Source organism: Aptenodytes forsteri, unplaced genomic scaffold (genome assembly GCF_000699145.1).
Source record: "Aptenodytes forsteri isolate BGI_AS27 unplaced genomic scaffold, ASM69914v1 Scaffold119, whole genome shotgun sequence".
NCBI lineage: Eukaryota > Metazoa > Chordata > Aves > Sphenisciformes > Spheniscidae > Aptenodytes > Aptenodytes forsteri.
This window is the reverse complement of record NW_008796165.1, coordinates 13,088,578-13,105,526: the sequence shown is the minus strand read 5'-3', so window position 1 is coordinate 13,105,526 and position 16,949 is coordinate 13,088,578. Positions and strand designations below refer to the sequence as shown.

General features: G+C 39.8%; 2 protein-coding genes across 2 annotated transcripts in view; one reads left to right on the top strand and one right to left on the bottom strand.

Annotated features, from left to right (window-relative positions):
• ITGB3BP (integrin subunit beta 3 binding protein) overlaps positions 1-6,747 on the top strand; it is a 31,080-nt gene extending 24,333 nt beyond the window's left edge. The window contains exons 8-9 of the mRNA XM_009287510.2: positions 4,076-4,129; positions 6,152-6,747. Of these exons, the coding sequence (XP_009285785.1) occupies positions 4,076-4,129; positions 6,152-6,204 (107 nt within the window). The 3' untranslated portion in view covers positions 6,205-6,747. The remainder of the gene's footprint in view (positions 1-4,075; positions 4,130-6,151) is intronic.
• A 2,047-nt stretch (positions 6,748-8,794) lies between these two features.
• Positions 8,795-16,949, bottom strand: part of ALG6 (ALG6, alpha-1,3-glucosyltransferase) — a 24,391-nt gene continuing 16,236 nt past the window's right edge. Inside the window, exons 7-14 of the mRNA XM_009287428.2 lie at positions 16,515-16,700; positions 15,882-16,017; positions 13,687-13,772; positions 12,942-13,026; positions 11,752-11,822; positions 10,691-10,759; positions 10,343-10,541; positions 8,795-10,071 (exon numbers count right to left, since the gene is read on the bottom strand). Coding sequence (XP_009285703.1) covers positions 9,874-10,071; positions 10,343-10,541; positions 10,691-10,759; positions 11,752-11,822; positions 12,942-13,026; positions 13,687-13,772; positions 15,882-16,017; positions 16,515-16,700 — 1,030 coding nt within the window. The 3' untranslated portion in view covers positions 8,795-9,873. The remainder of the gene's footprint in view (positions 10,072-10,342; positions 10,542-10,690; positions 10,760-11,751; positions 11,823-12,941; positions 13,027-13,686; positions 13,773-15,881; positions 16,018-16,514; positions 16,701-16,949) is intronic.

The window sequence follows — 16,949 nt, the reverse complement described above, 5'->3', positions numbered from 1 at the left end:
AGTGTACCCTTTGAGTGTTATGTTCTATGTCATTGTTGAGACAGCTTCAAGAAATCATAACTTTGTTTATGTGGTGCAGGAGGGAGCCTGGCCTTGTTCATCTGCTCTTCCGTGTGGAAGATCTATCTGTACTTCTGCTCACAAGGCTTTTCTACAAGTAGACATGGGGAAGAGTTAAGCTCAGTTATGTTTTTAAGTTATACCTCGGTGTGAATGCTTGTAAATGGGACTGCACTAAGCAAAACAGAATTAAGACTGCTTCAGCGCTGAACATGTGAGTGTGCGTTTGCACACAAGGACTTAGTGCAACTCACCTGTTTTGTTTACTCATAAGTTATTTTGAATGTCCCCATGCAGAGACCCAGAGAAATCGTTCTGCCCTCCCGCATTTACAACCAAAAATAATTGTGAGATTGCCCCAAAATGCACCTTGAGGAGGAGTGTTTTCTAATTTGTATTGTGTGGATTAAAAGCTGTTGCTGCTCAGGCTAAATTTGACTGTACGTCTTCTCTCACTCTGTGCAAGCGGGTCTTTTTTTAGTTTGAAACCATGCAAAGTCAGAAGAGGTAACAAAACCCACTTAGCCTGATACCCAAAATCAGCAATGCTAGTGATTTTCCTAGGCCGAGGGAGTAATCTTGTCTACTGAAAGAATGCTACTGAAAGGTAAAGGAGCTGGCAGAGAGGTTTCTGTTTGACCCCCAAATGCTGTGCTCTTTCCCAGCAAGTTATGGGTCTGTTGGACTGTACCTGCACCTTAAGAGTGCGTATTCTAAAATACAGCCTGCGATTTGAGAAGTATCTGGGTCTGAGGTCACCGGCATGATAAGCTTTTTGGATGGAAGGAAGGGGGCAAATTACAAACTTCTCCAATGATTTAACATCCTCTGCTATGTAGATGAAATATTAAGCTATTAACTTTTGTGGCAGATACAGAAATGCACATGAGACATATGACTATAGGCCTCAGACGTATATACATATGGAACTGTCAACCTGCATTTTATATTTAGGTGTCAGCCACATTTATTCATGAATTTCACACTTGTGTTTATATTCTATTTTCCTATATACCTTTTTACAGACGCAATAGCTATTAATTTTTAATTCTAGTGGATCTAGACTTTAGTGTATTAAGCTTAATGAAAAATTAAAAAGAATTGTAGTTCTTTCAACAGCTACATGTAGCAACTCCTACATGAGAATAAGTACTGCTTTCTCCCATGAATATAATTATTTTAAATAAAAAAGAAAAGAAACATTAGTTTGGACTCACTTAGTAGCAATTATATGTTTAAGAGGTGTAAATAACTTGCTATCCAGACATTACAAATATCCAGGTGCTCTGTATGTGCTGATGACAACAAAATTGAAAAGAAAGACTGAAATAATTCTGACTGGTTTTCTCTGCAGAAGATATTGATTATTTGTGTGTGGTGAGAGATTTGGAAAATTCAATTAAAGGAGTTGTGCAAAGGTTTCATAAATTTTCCTTGTACAGCGTGTACACAGACATTGTTGCGTATTAAATCAATGCAGCACTTCACAATATATTTTCTTTGAAACATAAAAATAAATAACATTTAAACAGTTCTGCTTACTACAGAAACAAATTTTATTTTCTGTGAAGCATTTAGTCATGTGCTATCACTGACTCATACACATTTGCCAGCTGTAACAAATTTTATAGACGTTTTCTCCAGAGACATAGCTCATATACTATGAATTTTTAAATGAGCAAATGGTGAAGAAGGGATGTCAGCAATATAAAAATTGATCAGTTAAAAGATAAAAGCATAAGTAAAGAGATTTGTATGGTGGTCTTAATAGGTTTTATTAAATAAAAATACTATAAAAAGACAGTAATGAATAGACTGAAGGTTTTAACTGTGGTTGAGGTGGAGAAAAATTATTCTGGCACGTTTAGTAGAAGATTGGTTTTATATCACCTGACAGGTGAACATTTTTTTTCTCTCTGCTTTTTAGATCTGTAAATGTTTTAGAGCAGTCAAACTTGTGAAAGAATGGCGGTGGAAGTAGGGAGGGAAAAGAAACTTGGGAAGGTTCTGCCCTTTTAATGCTTTTGTGGGCCGGGGACAGGAGACACCATGGCAAAGAGCAGCAAGGCTTCTACCAACCCACCCGCGCAGGGGTGAGGTTTCTGGTGACTCTCTAGCTGCTGCCTTACCCTATGCAACCCTGAAACATTGCGCTGATGAGAAGAGAGCAAGCTGGTCCTGCACCCAGCTAGTGCTTGTGCCGCAGCCGGCTGCAGCCCAGACGTCTTTCTGGTCACCTCCACAGATGCCTTCCTTTCCTAGCTGCTCTGGTCACAACAAATTTTCATCCAGAAGTTTTGCTAACGTTCTCCTTGCTTTTATGTAGTTTCACTTACTTACGAGTTCTGCATATGAAAATATCAAGAGAGAGAAGGGTTGTTGGAGGGGGTGTCTGTTTTGTTGGGGGTTTTCAAGAGCAACTCATCTTCATTAGCTCAAAACCACACACATGGAACAAAAAACAAGCTTAAACTGCTACAACAAGCATTGTAAGTTTTTGGAGCACGAGTAGTAAATCGTATTATTTGGTAACTTGAATATCTAAAACTTAATGCCATCTGCATAAATATTACTATAAATAAGGCTGTTTTGTCAAAATTTGCTATCATGGTGTATGTTTGGAAAGAAAGCGGAGTTAATGATGTTTCATATGAATCTGTGCAGCTTACATTTTTTTAAGACAGCTTCTCAGAGTGAAGTGCAGATCTTGGCATGGTTGCTTTGGCACGTATGGGTTCTTTACCGCATAGTCAGAATGCTGCGATCAGTGATTAAAGGGTTCATAAAGACTGAATTAGGAAGTTGCATTTAGCACGAAGAAACCAACTTGTAATTAAATCTCAGTCTTTTTCTGTTACTTGTCCTACAAGACTGGACAGTTTCCTATTTTAAGCAATAGTTAGTGGTATTTTTTTAATTATAATTTATGTAAACAAATGGTGTTTATTAGGTATAATGCTGAAAGGTTGTACCTGAGGCAAAGTTGAATTGGATGCCTTTTTTATGGAGTAATCTTATGAGACCTAGCTTAGGATGGAATTTCTGGTTTGGTCTGGGTCAGCTCCAGGTAACGTCACTGGCACCTGATGTCAGACCCACAGGCAGGTCTCCTGCGTCACGTCACAGACAGGAAGCGTGTGACACCTGAGAAATCACAGCATGCCAAACGAAGAGAACTGCGAAACTGAGGAGAATCTTCCCCACCACCACCCATGTCTTTGGTGGCTTTGATGCCTCTCTCTGTCTAGATTTATATGCAGACCCTTTCCTCATAGTAGGAGTCTTTTTAGCTATAAGCTGCTGTAAGTATGTTTGTTGTCCTCAGTATGTTTAATATAAAGTGAATAATTCTGAATTCTCATCACCCTTTTGTGGTGGTGGAATGAAAATGCAGTATGAACCATCAGCAGACACTAAGGGTACCGAGACTCTGCAGAGCCGACCCTCTGCTGCAGAAAGCCATTCGGAAATCTTGGCACTCGGATGCACCTGCTTCCAGACCCTTTCCCCGTATGTTCTCATTCCCTGAGTTCCTTTCTACCCTTGCACACTTTTCCTTTACTTCTTCCAGCCATCCGCTCAGCCCTTACCCTGGCCCTGCCCTCCTTGAGTAAGGGGCTCAGGTGCGGTTGCCTCTCTCTTTGCCATCCCCTCAGAGGACCCAGGGGATGGTTGTTTCTCTCGTGCAATCTTTGATACGGGTCTGCTGATATGGTCCTTATGGATTTTTATTTATTCTTTTATTATTAATAGCGAAAAAGAAGGACTTTAATACTCTTTAACACATTCTGTTCTGCTTTGTCATCATGGTAAAGATGTAGCATATGTGCATACACTCACAAGTAATTAAGACAATCTCCTAAATTACTGTTGAGACACAGTAACTGTATGAAGTAAAAGGGGTTCTGTTAACCACTGCAGTAACTTATTTAACTCATGTTTGTGTAGGGATTTTCATAAATTCTGTAATAGCACCATTGTTCTGTTTATCAAAACTGATTTTCCTCCTCCGCAGAGTATGTTCAGACTGCCAGTAGCTCCGTGTTCCTGAAGTCGCTCCTCAACCGAGGTAAGTAGCCCCTTGGTCTGCTCTGCGACTTCTCCACGTACAGGTAGTACAATCAGAAGGACTGAGGTACTTAATTTTAAAACATTTGCAGAGGGATCTAGTATGTAGGCCTGCAGTCAAGACTGTAATAGCTTGGTGGGAAAACAGTTCTTACTCAGCATGTGGTATTTCTTGTTACTGGTTTGTTAAGCAAAGTGACATATTGAATCTGTAGAAACTCTGTCCCACTCTAAAACACCCGATAGCATTTCTCCTTGTCAACGCTGTCAGTTTCTAACTGGCTGTTTTTTCAAGAATGGCAATTCAGCTGTAATACATGTAATGAAAGCAAGAAAAATTGTGTACTCCAGATTTTACCTTCTTAAATGCCACGGCTGATGCCCTGGAATTCACCAAGGAGGCTGCCTACTGCAGCCCCGCTATGCTATTGATGGCAGGGGTACTTCACTGCCTGGGCTCAGGCTTCGCTTTCCTGCAAAGCTGCTGTGTGCACCCTTCCTCACTGTTGTTATTAATGCATAGGTAGACTCCTCAGCTCACTCATGGCAGGCCGTACGCAGCCAGCCAGAACAGCTCCGCCAGCCAAGGGCCTCCAAGCGGTGCTCTTTTCCAAGAGAGGACAGTGGGCTGCAGGGCAGATGGTCCAGTTGAAATAGCAGCAGCAGCAGCAGCAGCCCACTTCCAACCACCCGCTTCCCCAGGAGCATCTCGCCCTCCTGTTCCATCTCTGCACCTGCACCTCAGACAGGCTGGGCTTGCTGCTGATCAATCCACCGCATCATCTTTCTTAGCACTCCCAGAGCAGAAAGCGTAAACCAATATACTAACAGACACCTCAAGACATGTTTAATGGGTTTTCAAATTCTTCCTCCTTTGGCTACTCCTCTTTGTTCCAGTGTTATAAGCAAAAGCCCAGTTAGTGACTGACCTTGTCTATCATCATATATTACCTGTGCATGAGAAAACTGGTTGCTTGTACCTTTCATAAAGTCTAGTGAGACAAAGAAGTCTCTAAAGATGAGAATGTCTGCAGATCGTATCAATTCCCTGTGCAGTGTGAAACCTCTCTCCTTTGGAAAGTTGAAGTATTCTAACCTTGTAATCGAGGAATACGGAAGAGTAGATCTACAGGTTTTACAAGCTGTGTAACTGCGTTAGTGGAGGGGTGAGCTCAGGCACATGCAGTTTGCTTCTCAATGAAGGCTGAATTTTATTTTGTAATCACAAGTAACCTAGTGGCAAAAAAACGCTTTAAAACCCTGCTTGTCCACAAGCTAATGTTACCCTAATACTTACTAGCTGCTTATGCCAGAGATTCTTTCTACTCGTTACTCCTTCCAAACCAACCACCACACCAAAGGCTGGGAACAGAGTAATCGAGGGATGGAAACCAGTGCAGGTGAGGAGAGCTAGCATCCTGTTTAGCAGCTCATTTTCACCATTCAGCGTAATTTCTGAGTCCTACAGAATGCAGAGAGTGACCGTTCTATGGCACAATAACCAGTTTAAGTCTTACGCTGGCTTATTAACTTCAGCTAAACTCGTACTGACCACAACTACAAGGCTTCAATTTGAAGTTAGCTCAGAGAGCACTCATGTCTCTACTACTAGATAGTATCGTCTAGTCAGTGAATATTGTGTTTGCACCTTATGTCCAAAAAAAGGCACATTTACTTTTTCTGGTTCTCTCTACCCCTTCCCAAGTGTGACTAACACAGTAAAGCCCTTTGCTTTCTTACTGTTTAAAAAATATCGCTGCGATAGCTAAATGATCTTTTAGCAATTATTTCTCAAATTAAACTACAGCATTTCCTTAAAACACCTTAAAATGTTACTGCAGTTCAAGGGAGACCATCTGTTGCCCTGCATTGCCTTCGGATGTATGGGTGTCTGTCTGTATTTTTTGATGCAGTGAGGCTAGTACTGGATGTAGGACAAACATATTATTCTGAACAGATCACATGAGTGATGATGCTGTTGTCTAATTGCTATTTATCTTAGTCATTCCTTATCTCCGCACAGGCATTATGTGCAAAATGCATTCCACATCAACCCGAAGTTCTACATCTGCTTGACTGTACTTAAAAGGAGAGAAGAAATGACTGTAAACCTATCTCCCCAGCAAATACCAGTTTGGGATTGCTCGTTGCGCTAGGCAGGTGCACATCTAGATAAAATTTCTGGCATCTATTTAAACTTAACAATGTGCACAAGCAGATAATCTCAATGTAAATAATACATCATGGTTGCTTTATGCAAGCGTGTGTACAAAATGCTGATTTAGGTTTGCTGCTGCATGGAAAAGAAACTATTTTTTCTTTATGTTCTTACGGCAAATATATAATTATGCTGCCTTGTGTTTTTTTAAAAAAAAAAACAAAACAACACTATAACCCTCCCTCCAAGAACTGGGTGCGAAGAAACCATGTTAAAAGATGAACTTTGGATCCCAGGCCTTCAGTGGGAAATGGTCCCTTCCTGCCAGGGTGGGGGGTGCGCGTGTGTGTGCGCGCATGCCCGTTTAATCAATCCATCATCCCCCTAAAAGCTAGCAAAACATGATTTAAATTGATGCAGCCAGTTTTGCAACAGCCTGCCTAAAAATTTACAGCTTTTTCTCATGATGACTGGGCTCAAAAGATAGAGGAATGGTGAATGTGAGCACCCTGCGTCTCAAATCGGTGAGTTAGGTGCAGCCTCTCTCATGTTGAAAGGGTGTAGTAGAATGTTGGGGGTTTTTTCAGAGCGTGAGAGAGAAAGTTCAACATAAATGCACAGAATTGACTGTCCTTTCTGGCTACCACTGCACAAGTACTGTTACTGAAAAAGATAAACTGATTTTTACAACTAAAATTATGAGAACCAAAATGATAAGTGTGTTCTAGTTTGTGGTGAAACATGTATACACTCAAGCTTTGGGAGTTTTTTAATAAATAAAAGTGGTTTTGCACTTTAAAACCTGTGCAGTCTGATTGGAAAAAATGTTAGTAATTGTTTGAAGGGAATTGTGTCAGTTACTCTTTTTAATTTCTACACCATTCTCATTTAAGCTTTCTGTCCTGTTGGTTTTTGTTGTATGTACAAGATTTGCCAGCTGATCGCTTTGTATAATAATGGAAGGTTAGCCTGAACCAGCAATATAACCCGATTGATTGTAACTTCTGTAGCTGGAAATTAAATAATTATCGGTCTGAAAAGAGTCTGTAAGTGAAGCGTAAGCCAGTCTAAATCAAGCTGGTCTGTGTAGTCTTAGAAGAACAAAATAAAACTTTTACAGAAAATAACAGTAAAGGTGATGATGGATGACAATGAGTTACAGCACTAACTTACACCATGGCAATTATTAAATACCATGAAATTTGGTATTTAATAATTTTTTAGGGAAATACAAAGTTATATACTAAGATTCTGCTGCAAATACTCCTCCTACGTGCCTTCGCTCTTTAAGCAGTTACTGTATCTTTGACCTCCTGGTGTACTAGGCTTTTGCCTTTCAGAAACAGCTGGGTCTGTTAAGAACCATTTCCAGTTCCACACAAGGTGGATCGTATGACTCTCACTTTATCACCCCTGGAGGCCATCTCAAGGACAAAGAAAAGAGATACACTCAAAACTAATGTTTTTATATGGGTGGGAAGGATTGCACGATGATCTCGTGCTGAACACAGGAGAACAGGCTAATTAGAACCTGAAACCGTACTGCTTCCTTCCATCTTAATTTGCTGTTATTTCATTGGAAGTAGACGTTCTTCAAGCTGCCTGAAGGTTTGGCAGTCTTTCACCCAGCCGTGCTTGGAGGGAACGCTGTGGTTTTTAGCTTTCGCAGCCTCTGGAGACAAAGATTCCTATTTATGTGTCCTGATCCACGTCAATGCCACTCAGCCTACGCTTCTAACAAGAAAGGCCATGCCGTGGGCAGAGCTCTTGCATGCACACCCTCAGAAAAATTCTAAATACTTGTGAAAATATTTGAGTTTTGTAGCTTTATAGTGAACTGTTACAGTGTAGGTAAACTGCTAAACTGTACTCACCACCGATAACCTTACAATTACTACTCAAGAGCACCTTCTTTATTTTGTATCAGCTGCCATGGGTATAATGTTGGCTGTGGTTACTTTTTCCACAACAAATAAAGCTGGAAAAACTGAACAAATACACTCCGCTTGTAGACACTTCATTTACAGTATTCATAACTCACACAGTTGGAAGTTCCCAGAACAGCTGATTCACACACTCACAACCGATGCTGCAGAGACAGCCCCAGAATGTGCTAATGTCAATGACAGTTTGGTATGTGACAGAGCGCAGCAAGGTCAGGGGAGAAGCCTTTAAACAAGGATGGGTTTGCTTTTTTTTTTAATATATATATATGTGTATATATAGTGTCAGAGCAGAACTAAGAAAAAGGATAGACTGACTCCTAATTAAACTATACTACCATGAACTGCTTTATGATTTATTTTCTTACTACATGCTTTGTTATGTATATAATTATTCCAACAATTTGTATTCTCTGAACCATTGGCATCAGAGGCTGCACTGTGCAGAGGGAGAAAGTGCAGAGTTTAGTTCAGTTTACATCTGCAAATTACTATGCAATAAGGGCTGTTTTTCATTGTGGGGGTTTTGGTTTTTTGTTTTTTGTTTTTTTTTTTTTTTGAAGAGCCTCGTATCTGCTTTCAAACTGCGCTGCAGTACCTCAGCTGTTATTTCAGTAGAACCAAGCTTTTTTGGCTTTTCAGTCCTGTTAGAAACAGTTGTTGAGAATCATAAGACTACACTAGTGTTAAAACCAAACCATAGCTGCTGATCTACAGCAGAGGAAATCTACTCCAACCCGCTGCATACACAAGAACTTTCCCCTTTCCAAACTTCACAGCCTCTACTTCTGTGCCCAGCACCAACTCTGGTGCGTCTCTGTGGCTTACGCAATTCTTCAGCATTCTGAAAGTATTGGTAGTGTGGAAAATAACACATACTATAGTTTAAGAAAACCAAAAGCCTGTGGGTGAACTGAAGCTGCTACAGAATTGCCGTCCGAATGCGCTACAGAACTTGGGTCCATCTTGTGGCTGAGCGTATGTATCTCCAGCCAATGACACTGCTGGAAGGTTGAGTTGAGTTTTCTTCCCTACAACATTAGCTGAAGAACCAAGTGCTCTGCTTAGATCGCAGCATCCGGAGAGTTCCTCACACCGACACACAGCCTTGTGCAACGGCCTGGATGAACTGCAGTGTGCTATACGAAACAGCAATGGAGGACAGTGACTGACGACACAACAGTTTGTGTCATAAAACAATTCAGCAAGACAACTTAAGAGCTACCAGTCAAGAGTTTCCACTTAACCTGCACTACTTCATTTGCTTATGCTTTTTATGCTGGGAAATGTGTAAACTTAATGCCAACAAAACAGTTTGCTGTTTTGCTAATACAGGCAGGGTATTTTAGCATTAATTCAAAATTTGGTCCTTTATTAGGTATTTTAAGTTTACAAATGGTAAGAAAAGTATTACGCTTCTGAAGAAGACAGACCAAATCACACTTCCAAGTGTTCTTCAAAATACTTCTCCTTTAAAACAGTCTTTGATTATTTTGTGTTTAAATATGCATAATGTGTTTCCTGATTTTCATTAGGTTACAGGAATTGTATTACATCACAAACAGGTTTACCTGCAATGCCAGACACCGTTGACTGAAAATACTCTGCCCTTTCACAGTTTAGTCCTTGATCTTCACGGGTTGATTAACTGATTTTCTTCTGACTTCTACTATTCTTTGAGTCCCAGAGTATAACAACATTAAAATACACCAAAAATAATAAAAAGTGTAAGCAAGAAATAATGGACACGGATACAGGGAATAAATCCGGTAACCTCTGTGGAGGATGCACTGCAGCGCTCATTAGAGACAGGATGCCCATCAGGGTTACGGAAAGAAGAAACTGTAAGATAAGGAACAATATATTAGCTAATGGTGATTTAACACCTCAAACAAGTAAGCTGTTACTTTCATTACTTGGGTGCTCTGTATTCTTCAATCTATACATAGATGACATCGCAGAAAAAAAATTATAGCACACCTCTACACTGAGATAGCATGGCTTTCCCTGTTTGGGGCTTTATACACAGTTACGGACATAAAACTGGTTTATGCAAGTACTTCAGTACCATGAAGAGCTGCAACTAAGAGTTATAGGAATTAAAATTGCTTACCAGACTCCTGACAATCTTTGGAAATGACTTAAACCAAGAAACATGTCCCTTCAGGGAAAGGGAGAATGGTTTCAGCTGCAGGTCCTCTGGTGAAGTCTTCTCAAATATGGAAAAGGAAGCCACACAGGCTGACAAGAATGCCAGCATTGTCACAGCGTAGGCCAGCAGCAGGCCGTCTTTCAGTAGAAGAGGCAACATACTGTTAAAACAGAATTGCCCGCAGAAGTGAGTGCACATTCTGAGTCACATTTCAAAGAATGTAAAAAAAGAAGAAAAAGAATACATTTATACTTAGCAGAACTGGGGAAGAACACTGTTTTAAAATAATGTTAATAGTGTCCAACTCACCTGAAAGTTGATACAAGTAAAAACCACGTAGCCATGAAAGGGATTTCATTTATGATTAAGCAGACTGGTCTAGAATGAAAAGAGGAAAACCAGATATGCAAACGCTGAAGTGACAGCACTTCGTCCGCAACCTTTCACGCAGATGCTGCACTCCCACTCCTCTGGGGGGCAGGGCAGAGCTCTACTCCCCGCCGGCACGGGCTCAGGAAGTCCAGGAACAGGCAGCGCCCAAAGCGCTGCATCCTCTGCTGGGGCGCCCTGCTCCCCCCTACACGCCCCACTGAACCCCAACATGCAAATACTCTGCCCTGCGTGGGGGTCTGCAGCAGGAGAGTCGCTCAGCAGAACACTTGCAGCGCGTACCACTGGCACGCACAGCCAGCCAGGTTAGTGCCTGTTCTGTGCAAGGCTTTGTGCTGGCTTCGAGGAGCAACTGTACTGCAACTTCTAGACAGCTGCCTATAGAGATAACAGGAGTTCTCTAACCACCAGTTTAGCCTTCCTGTCAGGCATGAAGGAGAAGTGTTAAGAGGGCTGCCTCTCCAAATCTTCCTTTATCAAACGTTACTTTCAGGTACACGCAGGACATCCACGCAGAAGAGCAAAGCTGCTGACTGTCCCTACAGCCCTCACCTCCTTTGGGGCAGGGGATGGGAAAAACATACCGTAATGACAAAGGGAGAGAAGGACCCTTTACCGACGCTGTTAGTGAGGTATCAATCGCCCGGTTCAACTTACCACTGTGCTCCAGCCTTGCTGGGCAGCTAAGTACAAGTCTCTGCTGTCTACGGCAGCATCGCCTTAACCAACCCCACAGCCAGTCTATCCCTGGACGAACAGCTATGCTCTGTGCCACGTCATACTCCAGGAAATGCAGTCAGAACACTGGCCCGGAGGGACCAGCATGGCTGCATTTGTATACTTCCATTTACAAGTTATTCAGAAAAGCAAATGTGTAGATTTTTTAAAGTCAGATATATTTGTAAGTGAGAAAGCAGCATGCGATAATAAGATGAGGAAAAGAAGATCAAAATACATCCACAGAAAAATAATTTACTTACATTGACACTAGAAGAATAGATTTTTCATGTACTTGAAAGGAGAACAGGAAAAATGACAATGCACAACTAACCTTAGAAAAGGAAATCAGAGAAATATTAGTATATGTGACTGCAATGCAAAGCACTGTTTTAGTTTCTCTACTGGCATAGGCTCTACATGAATGTATGAGCTAAATGATCTGATTTTTCTAATTAACTGCTACATTTACTCCAGTGTGATTTACAAGCACACAGAGCTGCTTCTGTAACCACCTATACAAGCTAAAAAATACATTGTTTGAAAGTTGACCCGGAATTATTCAGAAAGCACTTCATGTAAAGAGCCCTCACTCTTGCTTAGCTTTACTGACAAGAGTATCCCCACCAAGTAAACACAATATTCACATATATAAGCACCGGCAAAGTTCAGTCACAATGAGAACTACCCACCTTTTTGACATAAAATTTTGCTCATGATCATGAACAGCCAATATATACAAGCAAACAAACTGTCTTTTTTCCCCACCAAATAAAAACACACTGCAAAATATAAACCAATTCTTAGAAAGGATAAATGTTAGTTTTAGGCAATGTTGCAATAAACTCTCAAACAGTACTCACATAAAATTAAAAACAGAAATTATCTTGTAACTCTTGAAACCTTAGGACCAGCTCCATATAATTTTGATTTCAAGGAAAACTGATTTTTGCATGTAAGTCATGTTAATGTGCTTAAATTCAATGATATAATATGACTAAGAAAAGGCAAACATTTGGGAAAATAGTATCATTTTCTTTTCAAACTGCTAATAAGCTTACAATGTCCATCTCGGGACGTTTTTATTGAATTTTGCAGCCTATGCAGTAAGAAAAACTAGCACTTTGGAAGCTAAACAAAAAGGAGAAATTCCAACTCTATGAGGCTTTAATGTGTACGGAATCTTCTAAAGACTCTTTGGAGGAAGATAATAAAAATACAGCATTAAAGAAAGACAATTGAGGCTAAGGAAGAAAAGTCTGGATTTAACAGACCAGTCAGACCCCCCCAGACATGTGACAGCAATACGCTTTTTAACCAATCTCTTCAGCAGAAACAGAACGGCATTTAATGGTACACGCACTTCTGCACATTGCAGCAACTGTAAGTAGAACTGTGGGTCACACACCAGTGCTGGATATAAAACAAGGAGCAATTAAAAACATACACTTACCAAAGCAAATTTAAATCCTCGGAGAGAAGGCTGGACAGTTAGTTTTATACAAGTAGGAAGCAGGCTCAGGAATGTTACAGCAAAACTAAAGAATTTCGTAAGGAAAACAGTTTTAGTACATGAGTAACTACATCCATGATATCATATAATCGCTTTGGAAGACTATGTAAGTTAGGAATTCAATTGTAATATTCAGAAGTACAATATCACTCAAGACGACTCAATCACAAGAGAAGAGCACTAAACGGTCTTCACTGACGTAACTGCTTTCAAAAAAGGAATAAAGCATTTCCATTAATATTTCAGACCCTGTAGACCTAGACTTGAATTGTTCGGTTACTCAAAACACAGAACTGTGAACTCTGACCTTTAAGAGCACTAAAAGAGGTGATTCTTTGAAGAGGAAAGCATGCAGATTTTAACTCCGTTTTAACCAGCCAAGTAGCTTAAATCACTCTATAAACAAGCAGGAAATTTTTCAGTCATAAATTTTCCTAACAGTACTTGGGGAAACCCTTATCACTTGGGAGAAAAGTACAGTAGAGGAAAGAAAGCATTTTTTCATTATTTTAAACACCACTTCTCATAATTCTTTGACAAAAATTACTCATTTTGCAAAAAATAATGCAAATAAAAAACTACCTAAAGCACTTCAGCTGTGTCTTACCTGAGTTTTAGCAGTTTGAGGTTTTGCAAAAAATAATGCAAATAAAAAACTACCTAAAGCACTTCAGCTGTGTCTTACCTGAGTTTTAGCTGAGTTTGAGGTGATACTATATTCTTTATCTTTATAAGGACACTTAGACTGCACCAAATATTGGCTACTTTATCCTGGAAGAAAAAAAAAGGTAATTAGTGATAATTACATTCATTTAAACTTATGTTTGTGACAACAACGGGGCTTGGGAGGTGGGGGATTGTTGGGTTTTTACCATGATAGTGCAAAAAGACACTTGCAGATAAACATCATATTCTTAGACATACTTTAAATTATTCTGATCTTCAAAAATGGAAAGTTTCAAGAGACTCAATTAAAACATGTTCTAAAATAACTGAGAAGTAGTTCTTCAGCACAAGACACTACTTCTTAACTCATGAGATCACGCGTTTTGTGAAAATAAGGCTCTGAAACTATCTGTCCCTGATTAAATACTGGCATATATGAATCTTTTTTCAAATGTGAAGACATTCTGTATACTGTCACATTTCATTACATACCTGAATGTATTTAGCTGTGCTTACTGCTTGCTAGCAATGACAGAGTTAACCTCTAATAAATCAAGAAGTCTAAAGACATTAGCAGTTGTGCTAGGATCACTTTCAAAATTAAATTTGTAACTACAGCTATCATGCTCATGAAACTCATCCCTAAACAGCTGCTTGAATCACAGCTGTGTAGACATAACAGCAAGAAAGCTACTAGCACCAACAACTGAGCCATCTTCCTCATATGCTCACTAGCAATACAGAATATGCACTTCAAATCTGCTGAGGATTACAAGTGAACAGAGGGTTTGGCAGCACCACCGCGCACACACACAGGACGCCTACTTAATAACCAATACGATTTTACAACCATCAGCATTTGTTACTGCTTCTGTAAATGGGAACCAAAGAACCTGTTACACGCACCCCAGTATAAATTTACTGTGCATTGCTTACGTGGACAATTCCTCATTTTATCTAGATTAGCATCCGGCAAGTCACTCCCCTGATCAACTCAGAAAATATTTGGGCTAATATTAGACTAAAATCCTCATGCTCTTTCGGACTCCTTGGTTATTGTCATTTACAGATTGCATTTTTAAACTTCATACTGGATAAAAGTGTGGTGACCAAAACTATTTATAAATTCCAGATAATTCCCAAGGAATAGGTCATTGGGGGTGTGTGGGGTGTGTCTTTTGTGGGAGTTATGTTTGGGGGTGGGGTGGTACGTTTTGGGGTTTTGTTGTTGTTGTTTGTTTTTTTTTGTTGCTGTTGTTCTTTAACAAACTAGCAGAGAATACACTGAGAACACTTCCATACCGCTGCCCAAATAAAATGCTGCCTTTGGTACATCAGCATTAACTTTTGAAGAAAAAAGTGCCAGTTGTGATATTATTCATATCTAATGAAAATTAAAAGAAAATTTAAGATGAATCAAACTATGTGAGCATTTGCTTAAATCTCTGTGACATCAAAACCTGGAAGTTCAAAGCTTCATTTTATTGGTTAAACTTGAAGTTGAGAATTTGCTTTTAAAAGTGTCATATTAAGAGTCATGCCCTAATTAAGCAAAACAACAACTCACTGCTACTTGGGAAATGAGTACCCTTTCTTTTATCAGCGAGACTCCTGTGGCTTTAGCATTAGGTAAATTAGTAATTGCTTTGCTGGATTAAGGCTGCGGTACTCAGCACCTTGCAGCATGCAAACGTCAATAGCCTGAGGAAAAGTAAAAGCCAAACTGGCCTAAAACTTTTGGAAAATATTGTGGAAACTTGCACTGAAAATACAAGGTGGGTCAAAAAGGAAGTTCTAGGCTGCACCCAAAACACTATTTTTAAAATTTTTTTAAAATAATTAACCTTCTTGAAAAAAGCTGAGCAGAACCAAAAACAGAGACTGAAGCTGTTAACTTTTAAGGTTACATCTTCTGACACTGTCAATTACTACGGAATCTATTTCAATGGAAAAATGTATGGATTGAAGTATGGGTTTGATGATGGGATAAGTGTTGTCTACTCTTATAATATCCTGGAAGATGCCAGCTGAGCTGGGGTTAAATACTGGATTAAATAACTGGCAAGAAACGACTGCTGAAGAAGCCATCTCAAATTACTAGTTCTGTGGTGTGTCTCCCACATGAAATCCCTAAAGGTCACGATGAAGGTTTCTCAAGGGATCTAAGAATACGGCACATTTACAGCGGGGTGGGGGAGAAGAAAACATGCATGCCTCAAACAAGCCTCGGTCAATGGGAAAGAGTCTTCTGAGTACTTGCATGATTTGTTCCATGTCGGTACAGAACGGGAGCCAGCAGACAGCAAAGCAAACCACCACTGTCCCTGCTATTTTAGTTAACAATACTAATCTGCAATCAAGAGAAAAGCTTACATCAGAAAAGATAAAACCAGCTACTGGTAACAAAAGTCAGTTCTTAGTTTATAGCATAAACCTTTTTTTAAGAGAGATACAGAGCTGAAGGTAACAAATCTAAACAAAAAGAGCTACCACTACCACAGAAAGTTCATCATCCCCAGATTACTGAGAACAACTCCATGAGAACCACAGAGCTACTACTGTCAATCTAATCTGGTTGCCCACTGCAGCCCATATTTAATTTAGCTTACAGAATGAAGAGTGCTAAGTAAGGATACCTTAACAGATTTTGCTATTTGTTCATGCTTAATGTAGATCTCAACAAGAATTGTTTATTTTGCATGAGGGGAATACATTACAACAAGGTAAGTACCTTCCACTAGAAATTAATGCAGAAATGACCACATGCAAATAAGAACACTCAGATTCTCAATGACAGGCTGCCTGGGTGTACTCTTGAGAAAGATAAAACCGTCTGAAGTCACTTACCCCTTTCCTTTCAGTCCCTTCTTGAAGCACTTTCCAAGTAAATAGCAAAAAAAAGGCAGAGAATGGTAGAGTTCCATTTGCTTATAATTTAAGGCCAAGCAAAATGCCACTGACCCCAAAAGGTCCCAGTCATAAGACAAATAAAGTACACCCCACAAGGCAAAGCCAAGGCTCACTGAGTTGTATATGGTTTTTTATGTCAAGGACAAGATACACATCTTAGTACTGGAAGTCAGTAATGAATGCCCTGAGGGACAAGTGTAAAATAGCATGCAAAATAAGTTTTTCCAAGTTAGTTTTAAAAACACATTGCCAGTTGTGACTATGTTGTTCACAGAAAGAAATAATTTTACTTCTATACAAAGTGTAATTTTTATATTTCCAAGGCTTGATGCAAAGCTTGCACAGGCAAAAATGGGGGGGGAGGGGAAGGGG